Here is a 16,737-nt window from a genome sequence, read left to right as displayed (position 1 = left end):
AGTTATTCCAGAGGCTTAAACCTGTCAGAGTAGTCGCAGGTTGGAATACAACATGACTGAGGATGTGTCCCATGACTTTCTTCAAACCTCTCAACACAAATATTTCAGTCAATAATAATAAAAATAAAGATAATAATAGTAATAAACTTAATTTGTATAGCACCAGTGAGAACACTGTTACAAGGTGCTTCATGAAGGATAGGAATGGATAGATGTGGTCTATGAGATCTACATTATGAAAAAGTTGTCTTTCTCCCTCAAATTGCATAAAGATAAGTTCTATCAGATCTTGTCAAAATGGACTGAGTATTTAAAAGCTGTTCGATTGGACTTCATATGATTCGGTAATGATATTGTGCCTCAGTGTCCTTCCGCCATTTGTTTTATTTCATTTTCTTTAGTTTTATCTATGGGTCTCTAACTCATACATCTCTCCCTCACTCCTATGTGGGAGTGAGGTCAAATGAAGGCTGCTGTACGTTGTTAAAGATTAACAGTATGGGGTGTATTTTATTATTTAAAGTTATTTTAAAGGGCCTGTGAAAGAAAAGAATAGGATGGGATGTGAGAAATGAAAGTATTTCACAATTGATCAAAGCAGTGGAGACTTTGAAATGATTTATAGCGGCATTAAAAGGAAAATGAGTAAGTGCGTGTAAGATAAGTATGAAACTTCACATTACAGAAAATGTGCTTTATTGGATTAATTGAACAACTTGCAATAAAATAAATTAATCTACACAAGCAGCATTCAGGTTCATGGGTTGTTAATATTGCATAGCAGCACTCAACATGCTCTGCATCTTTCCTGCTTCATTCTAAATTTGGACCAAAGTGCTTGTTTTCGACATAATTGCTCGACTGCACCACCGGCCCCTGTCGCTTGGCTGTTTATTGCACAAGGGAGAGTTTACTTTTATTTGGTGCGTCACCTGGTTAAGGGCAGTGTCCTGCTTGTGTAACTGAATTCAAGCTGTGGGACTCAAATATACAGTTCACCATAATGAATTGATTTTTATTCTCAGTGTGGGGAGACCAGTTTTAACACTGCGGGCCTCATTTATGAAGAATTAGGTTCGGGTAAGGGTAAGGCATTTAGTTGTGATCGTTAAGGTTAGGGCAAGGGCCTCGACACACATACACACACACACACACTCTGCTTGTTATTTTAAAAATCCCCCTTAATCTCATTGTTCATGTTGTAAACTTGTCCTGAGAAATGAACGAGCGTAATGAAAATCAAAGGGATCCATTCTTCACTGTCTCACTATGAGGGTAGCCAGCGATATCACACCTATACCTCCCACTGTATACATTAAGGAATGTGTCACCTTCTGGACTGCCGGATTAATCTCAACCACTGTGGACAACGCGAGGAACAATTTAATGCAGGCGGTGCCTTAAAGAGCTCGGTTTTAATGAATAAATTAGTCGAGTGGCGGAGTGGGAGACCTTTCAAAATGAGTGGGGGGGTGGGGTTGGGCGAGTTCACATTAAAGCCTCAATCATGAATTCAGTTTAATACTTTCCAGCAGGATCCAGAGAGGACGGGGTTAAAAACGCCAGAAATAACTTCACCTCGTGTGAGACAATGTTAATTGCTCAGTGTTCAGAGTCCAGTGAAAGAAGGTTGTTAGTAATGAGAAGGCAGAGAGACGACAGGGTTTTAATAAGTTCAGGTGGACACAGACAGGTTAAAGTTCTACTGTTCTTCCCCCTGATGACTCCCAGGTACTTACAGTGTAAGATTGGAACATTACATTCGATGACATCACTCCTAAGTTTACAAATCAGAGACTGTTTTTCCCGGGAAACTATACTATAATGTACTATAATGTTATATGATATTGTCCTGTCCATTTATTGTCAAGTGTCATTGTGCCATGTCACCGCTGATTCAACGCTGTACTGAAAAATAATTCCACCGACCATTCTGATTCTGATTCTGAACATTGTAGAAGGTCCCCTTGTATTTTTTCAATCTCAGTTGACAGAAGACCTTCTCTCCACTTCTTCATTTCTTTTTTGATGTCAGATGAAAAGAATAGATGAGACAACTGCTCAAGGTCAAAGGAACATATATGAATATTTGCGTTGACATTCGATACACAGACCGCCAGGAGAAGGGAGACGGTGACAGCTGGGCTCTTGGAGCGGGCAGGAGCACATGCAGCGCTGCATACTGATCAGGGATGATGAGCTGTCTTGTTTGGGGTGGGGTGGGGGGGGGGCCTAACAGAAGACTCACACGAGGCGGGCCCTGACTCGAGGTGCCAGGTGTTACAGCTGTGTGAAACGTAATGAAGATGAGTCTTTTACTGTCCAGTGAAAGGTTTATGTGACTGTGCCCGGAGTTCATTTAGCTGAGAGATGCATCTTCGTGCACGCACTGTGGGATTCCACAATTGGTCCAATTCTTCATAAGTGGCCGTTCTCTTGAAGCTAATCAGATTCCATCCCTTAACGCTTACCAGTGGAGACGTAGAGTCTAAAGACAGCACTGGTCGGCCATATTTCAGCCCACATTGCGTAGGCCAGCAGTATCCTTCAGTACTTTTTTACTGCACCAGCGCACATATAATTAGATTTCCCCGTAGTTACCGGTGCCCTTGGCTCATCATTGAGCACAACCATAGTAGTCAATTACCAGATACAATTGGAGCGTGTGCTGGGCTTCTTGCTACCTCAAATGGCTTTAAGGCTCCCTTACAGTAGATGCACATAGAGAGTCATACATCAGGGGAATCAATCTAGTAGATGGTTTCCTAAAAACCTCCCAATCAGCCCAAAGAAAGGTGGCAGGCCTCCAGAAAGTGTACGCTCAGATTTCTTTCACATCTGGCTTCATCACAGAAAATACCCTTAACACACAAAAGGTCATTTTAGTAAATGTATGAATGTAGACGTCCCGCCCTCTTTCTTGTCTCCATCGTTTTCCTGAGTTTTATGTTCAGCATGTGGTTGGTGTTTGATCAGGAAACATTAACATACTGCAGAGTCAAGGACACTTGTGTCAGCAGTAACATCCGTGGAGTCGCCGAAGAAGCTTTACATTTTCAGCATTTGACACAAAGACTGACACAGGCCTGATCCCGACCGCTTCAATCAATCTCCAGCAGAACTCAGGAGACCGGCAGCCGTGTTTATTACATATTGATTTCCCTGTGAGTTCATGTACAGTGCAGAAGTCTGGCCCAGTGACTCAATACTATGGAAATGATGTGTACTTTAGAATGGAACACTTTCAGTATATATCGCTTCATAAAATACATGTTTTTTGTGGTTGCGTCAGTGGTAGAGCAGTTTATAAAATAAATTTTTTCCTGTTGTAGGTGGATTTGTACTAAAGCCTGAAGCATTTGGCAAATCTGATTTCATAAAATTGTGGATCTTTAAATAAGCAATAACTTATCATGTGCATTACTTGTCATGAGAGAAATGTAATGTTGTTATGATAAACCATAGGCTGTGTATAATGGTGGACAGTGCATCTCCACTGACGCTGCCATCTTGTTCATTTGGAGTCAGTATTGACACTTCACCCTGTTTTATTGGCATCAAATATTAAATATAAAATTAAAGACTCAAATTAAATTGTCTTAGATTATTTGAAGTGCAGTTTGACTTTTTAGTTTTGTCCATGTCCCATCCACTACAGATCAAGATGCTTTGGTTACTTTATCTTCAGTCCATGTGACAAACATTTTAGAAAACAGTTGCCTATTTGAGGGTTCTGTGGACATGGAGCATCATTGGTATTCATTTGTTATCACGTGTCTGTGAACCGAGGTCCAGCACTCACTCAACTTTTAATTTAGTTTGGTATAGATAGAAAAAGTTGCTCCACTATTCACCAGGTAGTCGCTAACTTTGTGTGCTTTTTAGTGCTGGACTGGTAGCATGCAGTTATCCTGAGCTGTTATTAACAGCTTCCTGCTGGACTTGATTACTCAGTGCGTCTTAAAAAAACAAGACATGACCTAAATTGCCTCTGTATACATGATGTAAATGACTTCACAATGATATTTTGATATTTTACAGACTTTTACCTCTTTACCTCTCTTTAGAGGATAACTTTATCAAGTGTGATTAGTTTAGTTTAGTTCTTTTAGAGTCTGTGTCAGAGAACAGAGTCATTGATTTTGTACAATATGAGATGATGTCATATGAAATCATGAATCATGTGACAACCCCGACAGATTTCAATTCCCTCCAAAAAAACATCTTCCCTTTTGTTGCTTATCTACTTTAGCAGCTCATTTTGCAAAATGTTGTGCGGACATCTCCTGTCACTGTGTCAAGAGTCCTCACATCTATTGGACCAAACACTCTGCTTGATGGACTCCATTCATTTAATGACATCAAAGCCCAGGAGAGAAAGCCATGTTTTTGAGGAGCAGGATGTCAAGCAAACACTATTGAAAGCAGCAGCTTCATCCGGAGATGAAAGCGCATCTCTTTTCATCTGTGGTTGATGTGCTTGTTTTTTTTTTTATCCCAGAGGACAGTGTGGGGTTTACCCTCACAAGATGCTAATGATGTGTTGCCTTCTGCGAAAATCAGTCATCAATCTGTGTACGAGCCGGCGTTTCCCGTCATTATTCCTCTGTGAGGCAGCCGTGACGAGCAGGAGGAGGAGAGAGGGTGATCAGGCCTCCCCACCTTTACCCCACACGTCTTGTCATCTGGTGTTAACATCCCAGCTCCTGACAAGCGGAGCTGCTTATCAGTCATATTACACTGTGAGGCGTATTAATGGTCATTCCCTCAGATTGGGCCTGTGTTCTTTTGAGAACAGTGATTCAATTATTAGGTGTATCCCTTAATTCCTACCTTCACTTGCTCGTGCTCAACAGATGGATTCTGTTATACAGATGGATTATACAATCAATCACTGCTCCTTTTGGTTAAGCTGCCAGAACTAGAAAGTCAAGTAACTCATGCAATTGGCTGAATAATTTCCTGAAACTTTTAGGTTTGGAAGAAGCTGCATCATCCCTGATATATCCAGATTGGGGCGGTGATGGCCTGTGAGTCACAATAAGATCTTTCACAACATGCTCTCCTGTATTTGTTGGATTCAATATTTCAGTCCTGGTTTTATCAATTTTTTGTTAAGGAATGATACTTTTGCTTTTTTGTTAATTTGTCTGTATGTTATAATTACAATAATAACTAGATTTATACAGCACTTATCAATACAAGGTTACAAAGTGAGTCACAAAATACATGGTAAAAAAAAATACCTGTGCTATGAAAGCCATGTGGATCAGAAGATCAGATATCATAACCTCTGTGACCCAAATACACAAATTCCTGTCAATAAATGGTCCAAAACATAAATAATAGAAATAGAAATAGAAATAATATCCCTGTCAGCCATATTCTAAATAGGAGACATATGTTTTGTTATCTATGACTGTAAAAAAGCTCCACTCTTCTCCTTTCTAAATAAGCAGTAAACCAGTTTCATTGCAGTTTATGATCCTCTGCTTACATCATCTAAAACTGTATAACACTGACCTCTGCAGGACGATAGGAGTATAGTTACTCCTGTTTCGACAGCATATGCTTCAAATGCTCAAAATGTCATTGGTGATATATATATAAATAGGAGTCATACTACAGATAGTGATCGTGCAGGCTGATATCTGATGCTGGGATGCAGAGAATTTGTTTAATAATATAAGAAATTAAAGATGCTCCACTTTCTGTTGATCCAGCTGATGCTCAGGTCATTTATTTCAAAACTAATTTTCATCCTACTCACTTTATATTATTATTAAATATATCAAATAACATAAAACTCTCTTTCCCGCTCACAATTCAAAGGCGCTTTATCAACTATATCAAGTGATACAACTTTTTCATAATGTCTTTAAACTACCAAAAAAAGATTCTTGTGTGAGTACGTTCCAGCTGTGTGGCATTTGGGGAATGCTGACTCACACTTCCTGTTTCCGCTCGTTTCAGGAAATGGCAGAGTTTAATCCTTCCCCTATGCAGCTACTTCACTCTCTTATCTCGAAGACGCTGTCTGAGCCCCAGGGAGGGTTTTCTTCAGACCATCAAACCCACAGTCATTTAGTAAAGTCAGCCGATGGGTTCCTGTATGCTGCTGTTCACTCTCACACTCTCTGCTGAGATGAACATGCATTGTAAAGTTTGTGTTTTCTGCTAAGCATTCAGGTGTTCCTCTTTTCTGTAACTTTGTGTTTGAAAATCTTCCAAACAGAAATTAGATTAAAAACACATGGTGTCTATGCTGGAAAAGTGATATCTGAATGTTGTATTGTTGTTCATGCAGACCCTCTTCAGAGTGTCGCCGTCTTCATAATCTCACTGACTTTTTGTTGAGCACAGAAGTCTTAAAAATCTAAAATGTTCTGTCAAACACACATTTTTTTTAAGTGACTAAAATTCTTTAATACAGTTATTGAGATAGTAGAAATGAAATTCAAAAATTCTATAAATTTTGAAAAACACTCAATATAAATTCTCTTTTTAAAGTCTGTTTCTTTATACATCCACTGAATTGCTGGAATAATAAAAAGTGCAAGTATTGTGCATGTAATCTCAGGCTGGTTATCTCTGTATCATGCCTGTAATTTCAGGCTGGTTATCTCTGTGTTATACAAATATTAAGCTGTTTATGCTTATTATTTTGTTATTTCTACTTATCCATTGTTTATTAGTCATATTGTGTCTTTATAACTTTCAGTGGAATGGGAGCCATCAATACCAGGGGGACAGTCAGTAAATAAAACGTCTTCTGAATTTGACTCTTTCAGTCTCATAGTTCCTAGAGACGGAAGGAGCCATAAATAAGAAGCTTTACTATTCACTCATGAAGTAGAAGAAAAAAAATGTGTCCACTCGAAATGTAAAATAAAATTTGATCTATCGTGAAGATGTTTGTTTGATCATCCACGTATTCAAGTCTCACTTCTGTCTCTATCACCAGGAAACATTTTCTCTCTGCTTTCATCTCGGCTGCATCTCATATTGTCCCTCGGTGGCGACGTAGAAGTCATACAGCGTGTTCTGCAGGTATTCAAAAGTGGGCCTGTCTTCAGGCCTCTCTTTCCAGCAGGTCATCATTATGTCGTAGAGTTCCTCGGGACAACCCTCAGGACGAGGCATCCTGTAGAAACTGTCCAGGCTCTTGACCACCTCCGGGTTAGTCATCCCTTATTATAAAGAAAGAAAATGAAGCTAGTGTGAGATCTTAATAAACTGAGTTGAAAAGGTATTTTGCAACAAACAAGACAGCGATGTTGCACTTGGATTACTATATATTTACTATTTATACGTTAACCTACTATTTATGTTCTGCATTACAACTATATATTAATGTATTTCTCTGGTCCTTTACCTGGGTATGGTATTCTTCCATAGGTGACTATTTCTGTCAGGAGGATCCCAAAGGACCAAACATCCGACTTAATACTGAATGTGCCAAAGTTGATGGCCTCTGGAGCTGTCCATTTGATGGGAAATTTAGCACCTAGATGTCAGGAAAAAAGGTGAGAGAAAGCAGATGGTATAAAGCAAATGTCTAAATAGTTCTTGTATGTATGAAAACACAATATATATTGAGAGCATATCAGAATGTAAAAATAAGATCAGTCTTTATAAGTCTCCCAACTGAGAAATTTGCAGTGTAACAGCAGCAAAGCAATTTTAGATTCTGCATTCGGATGCCTGGCAAACAACTGTCGATGTGTCGTCGAGATTACAGTTCGACACCACGTGCTTGTAAGGTACTTTCAACAAAGCTCTCTCTTTAAAGCTTATAGTCGCTGATGCATTTCAGTAATAAGTGTAAGACACCTTTGGCAGATCTTTGCCACATTAATGCATTGTTATGTAATTTAGACCTTTATAATGTTGGGGAAGTAGTAAAATCTAGAAAATGTGAAGACTTTTTTAGCTCAAAGCCTTTTATTTATTGACCGTGTTTGAAAGGCTGCAGGCGTACTGTACCTTCCTGAGCTGTGTATTCTGACTCGATGATCCTGGCCAGGCCAAAATCTGCTATCTTACAGTGCAGGGTCTCACTGACCAGTATGTTGGCCGCACGCACGTCTCTGTGGATGTAGTTCTTCCTCTCGATGTAGGCCATACCCTCAGCGATCTGTCATGTAGAAGAAAACAGGAAAAGAGCATTAGAAACAGGAAATTAACATATCGAATGCAAAATTAATATATGACAAATACACTTTATAAATACAAACTAAGAAAAGCTGTCTAATGCGAGTATCAGTGTTAATGCTAATTTGCTAAACCCATCCCTAGAAGGGCTTAATGACATTTTTGAGATAAATAGATTAGAGTATTAACTAAAAATAAATAAATTAGAAAATTGCACTTGAAATATATCAATTTTAGAGAATATGTAGAATAAATTGAGTTTTTGTGAAGACAAAGTGTGTATTTCTTCTGGTCACTGTGTAGGGTAGATGAGCACATGCAACAGTGCAGCCACAGTGTGCGTGTGTATGCATGGTATTGTGTTTACATACTATAGAGTAATGGCACTAAAGTGGGCTTAACAGGATGTGACAACTCTCAGGAAGTCAAAATGCTGGGTTTTTTTTTTTGGGATGGTTAATAGTTCTGAGGGAGCTCAGTGTGGGTGGGAAAATAACACCACTTCCTGTCCGGATGTTAATAATTGATGCAGGGTGAGGCTTCAAACCAGACGAGCAGAAGGCACCACCAGAGAAACCACATAGCTACTGCTGACAGTTTCCACGTGTAGTTACATCCTGGCCGGTGTCAAAGTTTACAAAACACAACAGACATTCACTGAGAACAGCTCACGTTTAAAAACGTTTTTGTTTGTGGTAAAGAATGCAAAAAATCTGTGCCGTCATGTCGCCACAAATAAACACAGCAGCAAAGAAAAAGCACAAAAGATTAACCAGAAATGTTTTGGGTTGGCGATGATGAATAAATGAAAATGTCACATACATTATTCAAAACTGTAAGATTTTAATGAATTTATTTTTAACCTGCGCTGACATGTCTATCAGCTTTTTGAGCTTTTGTTTGTTTCCGTCTTCTGTTTTCAGAAAGTCCAGAAGACATCCTGTGAATAAGAAAATAAGAATAAGAGAAGTGACACCATCAGATAAAAAAATGAAAGGCAATCAAACGGAAACTAATGTATTTTCCATTCCTGTTATGCAGATAGGCAAATTGTAGGTAGAGGAATCAAATTCATATACACAAACATCCGCTTGGTATAAATATCGTTGGAGGAGTTTTGTGAGCCAAGGAGGTTATGTTTTCACCCCTGTCTGTTTGTTGGTTGGTTTATTAGCAAGATTGCACAAAAACAACTGGATGGATTTCCTCAGGGAAGAAGCCATTACATTTTGGTGCAGATCTGAATCGGGGGCAATTGACATTTGATGGAAAAAAAAAAAATCAGACATGCTAAATGCGACTGATATTTATGAGTGTTTGAAAATTGGTGCAAATCCTAATAAGTTTAAATATGGCATCACGGGACTGGTGGGCCTGGTTGGAGTTACACTGTCTACTGAGTGACATCATAGTGTTTGAATCTGTAGTTTAAGAATGTTTAAATTAAAACGACTGCAACAAAACCTATTACAGAACAAAGTGAAATAGAATAATACTTCAAAAATATGAAACTTTTTCTGCCTCTCATTTTCAAGGATTTGCTGCTTTTCTTTCGTGTATTGGAATGTTTAGATTCATAGATTGAACCTTGTAAAGATGACAAATTTTTTTAAATATTTATTTTAATTATTTATAGACAGAAAGAAAATAATAGTAAAATTCGAAAGCTTAAAAACTGAGTTGTTTGTCCACCCACGTGTTTATTTAGCGTCTTACCATTGATCATGAACTCAGTGACGATGAGAATGGGCTCTTTCGTGACCACAGCGTAGAGACGCACCAGTCGTTCATGCTGCAGCTGCTTCATGAGGTTGGCCTCCTGGAGGAAGGCCTCAGGCGCCATTGTTCCCTCTTTTAACGTCTTAATGGCCACCTTTTGGGTGTTCTTGTAGAAACCTGTAGCAAGGATTTTAAGCAGCGTTGTTACAGTGACACACTTTAATGTCTCTGTTCATTAAATGTCTCCGGTGACATTAGTAGCTTTCTCTCACCCATCCACACTTCTCCGAACTGCCCAGCTCCCAGTTTCTTCACCATTTTCAACGTCTCTCTGGGAATCTCCCATTCGTCTTGTGCCCATGTCAGCTGGGGTTCTTTAGGTATACAGGGGGCATACAGTCTCTGACACAGACCATCAGACATACCTGAAACCAGAAATGCAAATATAATAAACAGGTTTTCCTCCTGGTTTCATTGCTGCTGTGATAAATGTTGTCACTGAAGCACAGCAGGGCTGGTGAGCTCTTCTTTCCTCAATAGTCTTGAGAGGGTTTCTGTTTGTGAGATTGCTTGCGGCTCATAAGTTGCTGCGCATTCGTAACTATTCTAGAGATTCTAGAGAGACCTTATTTTGTGGTGGTATAGATGCAGGAGAGGAAAGACATACAGGAAATGCATGACACACCACAGGGGTCTAACTTCTTGGTGCAGACATCTGTTCTGTGCATTCTGAGCGTACACTACTCAAATCAAGTCATTCAGATTGTCATCATTTTCAGTTTTGTTTTTTCTTTACTCACGGGTGTAGTATGTAACCAGCTCCTGCAGGGATGGGAACGAGCAGGAAGGAGAGATGTAGAAGCCACCTTTATCCAGAGTGCGGATCTTGTAGTGTTTTACATCATCTCCTTCTGGTCCATAATCTCTGATTGACAGTGAGAAGGACCCTGAAGGGTAAAACACACAGATTGTAAAGTATCTGTACCCTGAAATGTGATGCCAGTGATATTTGTATTTGTGTTGGAACACATAAAGAGACTGATGGGAGTCACCTTTAGCGGTCTCGCTCTCTCGAACTAGAAAAGCACCTGGTTTATTGCCAGGCGCCAAAAGCAGTCGTTCAGTCTCTCTGCGACTCAAGTCCTTGAAATACCATCTAGGCAAGAGACAAAACAAAATTTACTTCAACAATCTCTAAAGCGTTTGCAGCGGTGCTGAATTATATCGGCCACGTGTTTGAATGCATTGCTTACTTTTCCACCTCCATCGTATCTGCTCTGGCAACATAATTACTCGGTATGAAGCCTTCCTGTCCTGTCGCCAACAATCTCGCCCGCCACCATTCTCCATTTCTTCAAATAAACAGGGGATGATCAGTTTTTTTTCACTGTTGCTAGGTCAACACTGAATCGTATTGGGACCATATGATGAGACTTACTCTTGCAAAACCTTAAGTTTGTCTCCCTTCTTGAAAGGCAGATCGTTTTTGCTCTTGGCTTTGAAGTCGTGTTGTGCCACAAACACAATGTCATCTAAAGTCAAGTGGAGCGAAGAGTTAAAGGAAACGAGTTCACAAAGCAATGTCACTTTATTATACTCAATTTATGTTTTTTCTTTTGGCCCCTTTCTCCCTTTCTCACGAAAATAAGTTTATTTAAATTACATTGTTACTCGTCTTCTTAACGCAATATAATTCTCTTTTTATTTACACTGTCTGCTACATTAAACTGACTTTCTCCTCATCTTTCACAAATAATCTAATTTTAGTCCCAGAAGAGGACAGAGGAAATCTAACTGAGAACTCTAACACTAAATGTAACCTCCACATTCTTGCACAGCAACAGTCAAAAGCATTAAACGCTGTCCTGTTATTTCAGAAAGTGTAGAAATGCTGTTATGTGAGTTCAGTCATTACCATTCAGCAAATAGCTATTTCGACTTCTTGCCTAAAGAACAGAAGAAGTACATTATTAACATAAACATTCACAGTGAGCAGGAAGTCAATGAAAAATGATACAAAGTCAGTAGAGATTATTTTCAAATCACAGTAATTATTGTATCAACTCCACCAGAGCTGGAGAGCTGGTGTTTTCACCCGCTTTGGTTTTGTTAGTTTTGTTAGTTAGCAGGATTACATCACATTTGACGGACAGATTGTGTGAGGACTTTTTCAATGATTTCCTGGGTAACGATACGTGAATCTTGATAAATAGAATTGGGCGCATTTAAAGGACTGATATCCTTGGCGGAGGTACGTGTTCTCTTGAGTGCAATTCAGTTCTTAACCACAGTGAATAAAGTTTTTGTCCTTGTGTTCTACTTACAATGTCACCCAGCAAGTGGGGGGCCTGAGATCTGTGCTTTCCTTTGTAGAAGTCACCTTCGTTGACTCGTGTCTGGTCACTCCAAGTGCAGCCCATCCTGAATATATATCATGGAATTAATAACCTTCTACAGCTAAACCAAATACTAATAAAAAGACAGGTACAACATCCATGCTGGTTTGTTTCTGTTGATACCTGATAAAGCAGATGTTTTCAGTCTCCACTCCTCTCACTGCAGGGCCTTGTCTCTGAGTTCATCCCCGGTTCAAAAAATGAATTCAACTCACTGTAAACTGCAAAATAAAATTACTGAAGTCTCTGTTGTTAGTGTGTTTATCTAAGAACATAACAAATAAGCCCTCGTATGAGGAAGTGGAAAAATAATTTTACAGCTTTAGATGGTGTCCTTTGCATATGCCGTTAAAGCCACAGTAGCATTTCAGAGTCAAAAATAGAGGAAGGGTATTGTGAATTTGTTCATGTTTAAGAGTCAATGTGAAAGTACCATGTTTTTCAGAGCTGTTTCTGAGTTGTTGTTTATGATAAATAGTGATCAGAGTTTCAATGAAATGGTCCAGAGTTGTGAGAGAACATTTCAGTGTTTTAATACTTAGCAGAAATTAATCTGATTTACCACAAAGTTTAATTTAAACTTAAATGTCAACAATATTCAGCACAAACCAAACTTGCTTGGACTTCATACTGGAGTCACACGTTATTTGTTTCTGTTCATTGACGGACTTTTGATGTCAGCATCTATGTGTCAGCACCATAACAGGAATAATGTAAAACTATATTTTTTATTTTATTTATGTGCCATAAAAAAGCCACTGTGATGAGGACAATCTTTTGTTGTACTTTCATTGTCTTAACTATTCATTATTGTGACTAAACTATGGTGGTCATATTATAAGTGGCACTGCTGTTGAGAAATTACAATTTAAAATATCTGTATTTAAGTGTAACACTAAATGTTTAAGTGTGTCTCAATTTTTTTACTGACCTTTGCTGCATCAGCTTTATATTACAAATATTTGAATCGTGCTATTTTCACACACACTAGGAATTGTGTTTCTCTTTCTCTCTCTCAATTTATTTTCACGTATAAAACTGTGACAGCTTGTATCTCTGATAAACACTTTTCACACGTGCACCTTTTGTCCCCAAAATTTTACATTATTTCTCTTCTGTTCCTTTTACCACCATATCATTACAGTAACCCTACTTTTACTCCCTGTCTGCAGTCTGTATTGTGAGATAATTGTACAGTACCTTGAGACCCCAGGCTTCAGTCGTCAAAAGTACTCCACATGTTAAAATGTCTTCAAGTTCCTCATCAAAAAATTCTTGTCAGCCTCTCTCTCGCTCTCACTCTCTCTCTCTCTCTGTCTCTCTCTCTCTCTCTCTCTCTCACTCACTCTCTCTCTCTCTTTCACTCTCAGGAGAACTACACTCACGTTACAGTAAAGAGATAACAGTTTGTTTATGTTGTCTGGTCATTCCTTCTCTTGCCCCCTCCTGCAGATCTTCTAACAAACTGACAAACCTAAATGACTGACCAAACCTTCATGTGTGAAATTAATGAATATTGTCTCATCTCAATCAAATTCCAAAGAGGAAGAAGCTTACAATTGTTGATTTGTTATAAACAGTTGTATTTCAAAATGTTTGTGTGTGGACAGCATATAATTTGTGTTAATATACAACTTGTTTATTACTTTTACTACAAGTCATTTTGCACGTCACATGCGATCGCAGTGGAAAAAGGGGGCTGTGCTGTGATGTGTGTAAGTGTCTGAGTGATTGTTGGCGTGTGTAACACAAAGATAGAATAGTTTCCATGGCGTATGTCTAAGTTCCTCTTTTCTGTTTGTGTCTACAATTAAACTTACTAATAAACCTCAATGCGTTCACAATACTTAGAAAAGCAGTACATATCATCACCACTAGATGGACTAGTGGACTAGTAATGAGTCAAATTGGGAGCCAGTGTGTACTCATGGGAAGAGAGGACGTATTTTTCTCATATATGTGCAATGTCAAAAGTTGCAGATATTAATGCAATTTAAATGATTCTTATCCTTACAAACCTGCTTTGACCTTTATTACCTGCTGAACATAGACTATAACATCATGTAGAGCTCTTTATTATACACATAGTTGCATGTATAATCTGAAGTAATACTCAAATTACTCTGATACTCTAACTATAATTTATTAGTAGTACTAAGTAGTAGTAAGTAGAGGTCGGTTCAGCATAATCAATATACATATACTTTGTATTATTATTATAAGAGCTACTGTACTTTATTGTAAAGGACAGACACCATTAATATTTACTTTCAAATTGAATTGAATTGCTTTCAAATATTTTTTTTAGTATCACTATAATATTGGGAAACTTGCAAATCCATTAATTCTCCACAAGTACTTCATACATAATACATGCATTTTAATGCAACAAACACATGTTAGTGGTGTGAATATGTGGGCAACAGATCAGTTTCTGTCAAGTATTTGTATTGAGAAGACGTTGTGTATCTAAATACTCACTCCTTTTTTTAATGCTCCATGAGAACGATTCTTATAAGACAGATCTGGTTTATTTCCTCTTAAGCACAAGTGCTTTGATTTGTATAATTTATGTGGAGACTGAATTTACCTCCAGGACCATTAAGCAGTCCACAGGTTGTCTGGTTTCTGAGGTTCCCTTTACATGACACTAGATGGCACTGAAGGTCACATTTTATTCCGTGACTCCAAGTTCCAAGTTCAAGACACTTTTCCCTGAACTCACACCATGTCCATCAGTGAATAATGGTTCACTAGTATTACAAACAAATTGACCCTACGATAAAGAAATGATTCAGTAAAGTGCAGCACCATCTGGATGTGGAATCGAGCTGATGCTGTGCGATCAATCTATCAAAGTACAACAATGCTTTGGTTTTTCATACCAGCTAACCAGCTCTTTCCTATTGTCACCGTGAAATGCAAAGGCAGAGGGAATTCACCCATGACTCATGCCCCGGAGTATTTATGAGTCCCCCCCTTGTTTGATATCAAATGAATGAAACAATTTTATAAGGAAGATATCATTCAGAGTAAGTTGTAGCCTATAAGTGCAGAGAACAATAAATCTTACAGCACCGGAAGTGTTTGTTTCCTATGGGGGGGCTTTATAAAAACGCAATGTGGGGATATTACTCTCTGGGCAAGACTTCACAGGTTTTTGTTTGGACCACCTGGGCTGTGTGTGGGGACCCTGTTGTGCTAGTTCTCTGAATGAACAACCTCACTTCACTGCACACACACACACACACACACATACACAGGCTGCAGGTGCATGGTGATTGTTATTGAGTGCGTCCTGGTTACTAACTGCTGTTTCTCTTTATGCTCCCTTCTTCTGGTTTTCCATCAGCCCTTGTTTTCTTCCCAGGGCTTTGCGGATGCTTGTGTACAGCTCTGTTGGGGTCCCCAGACATTGCATCCTGCCTGCAGAAGGGTCATAAGTGGCCCCACAGGATAACCTGAACAACAGTGGGAAAGAAAGGGAGCGTGGGTCTCCTTTACTAACGCGGTCCTGACCACCCCTGTGCCAAAAGCATACATGGTACCAACGGCTGCTTTCAGCTCCCATTATTAATGTGAGTGTGCAGTGCGTGTGACTCAAAATGTCTGTACATGCGCTTGGGTGTGTGTTTTGCATTTGGGTGTGTGGGTTGAGCTTTTATTATATTGAACATGAAGATTAGAATTTGAATATAGAAGCTGTATTCTAAGTGCTAGTTAAAGCATTAGAAGTGTTGATTACAAAGTGGACACACCACACACACAAAGAAACACACACATGCGCGTCTCTCTATAGTTTTGAGGACACTCATTGACATAATGCATTCCCTAGCCCCTCACCCTGACCCTTTAATTTGTGAGGGCCAGAAAAAATGTCCTCACAATGATGCTATTGAACCAGAATTTTCCCTCATAACTATTGAGAGACATGCACACATACACATACCCGCACATAACCTTGTACTTCTATCTTAGTTAGGAAACCTATTGGTATAATGCATTCAGCCCAACACCCTCACTTTCCCAAAATGTCCTCAATCCGTGGCATTTGTCCTCACAAAGACATACACACAATAGCACACATGCACGCACGCACACATCATCACAAACACACTTTCCTCAATTTTGATCCCCCTCTGCATCACAAGAGGCCCCTATTCGACTTCCTGTCTCTGTGGGAACCGTTTCTATCCTCTGTCACACATGGAGTGAGAGACGGTCTCGCTCCTGCATTTGCCCCAAAAAAGACAAAGTGATTGTCAATAAACAAGGAACAATTGAATCCCCTCGATGTATTCAACAGTTGCTGCAGCTCTTCCTCAAGGGACTCTTCAGGTGAGCTTCACTTTTCCTCCATTAGACTGTCGGACACGCTAGAGCTTAATATGCAGGATAATTTCAGTGTTTCCTGCATATTTATATATATATATTTTATTTTATTTGTGTTTCTTTCTGCCATTAACAT

The 16,737-nt window shown here is 39.0% G+C and overlaps 1 protein-coding gene across 1 annotated transcript; it reads right to left on the bottom strand.

Annotated features, from left to right (window-relative positions):
* Positions 1-6,400: 6,400 nt before the first annotated feature.
* On the bottom strand, positions 6,401-13,723 carry blk (BLK proto-oncogene, Src family tyrosine kinase). The gene is made up of 14 exons (XM_069515595.1): positions 13,470-13,723; positions 12,393-12,490; positions 12,198-12,294; positions 11,789-11,819; positions 11,312-11,405; positions 11,127-11,225; positions 10,926-11,029; positions 10,674-10,820; positions 10,146-10,298; positions 9,871-10,050; positions 9,018-9,094; positions 7,987-8,137; positions 7,376-7,507; positions 6,401-7,190 (listed from the first exon to the last, which is right to left on the bottom strand). The coding sequence occupies exons 3-14, from the start codon at positions 12,291-12,293 to the stop codon at positions 6,985-6,987; spliced, it is 1,470 nt and encodes a 489-aa protein (XP_069371696.1). The 5' UTR covers position 12,294; positions 12,393-12,490; positions 13,470-13,723; the 3' UTR covers positions 6,401-6,984.
* Between the last annotated feature and the right edge of the window lie 3,014 nt (positions 13,724-16,737).

The sequence above is a fragment of the Paralichthys olivaceus genome, chromosome 19 (assembly GCF_024713975.1).
Source record: "Paralichthys olivaceus isolate ysfri-2021 chromosome 19, ASM2471397v2, whole genome shotgun sequence".
Lineage (NCBI taxonomy): Eukaryota > Metazoa > Chordata > Actinopteri > Pleuronectiformes > Paralichthyidae > Paralichthys > Paralichthys olivaceus.
This window is presented reverse-complemented; position numbering and strand designations above follow the sequence as displayed.

Bases quoted from the DNA above. Each gene is read 5' to 3' on its own strand.
- blk (XM_069515595.1), bottom strand. From the start codon at position 12,293: ATGGGCTGCACTTGGAGTGACCAGACACGAGTCAACGAAGGTGACTTC. The intron at 11,820-12,197 runs GTAAGTAGAACA...TCTGTTCTTTAG, and splicing joins CCCACTTGCTGGGTGACATT to GCAAGAAGTCGAAATAGCTA. The intron at 11,030-11,126 runs GTAAGCAATGCA...TCTCTTGCCTAG, and splicing joins GATACGATGGAGGTGGAAAA to ATGGTATTTCAAGGACTTGA.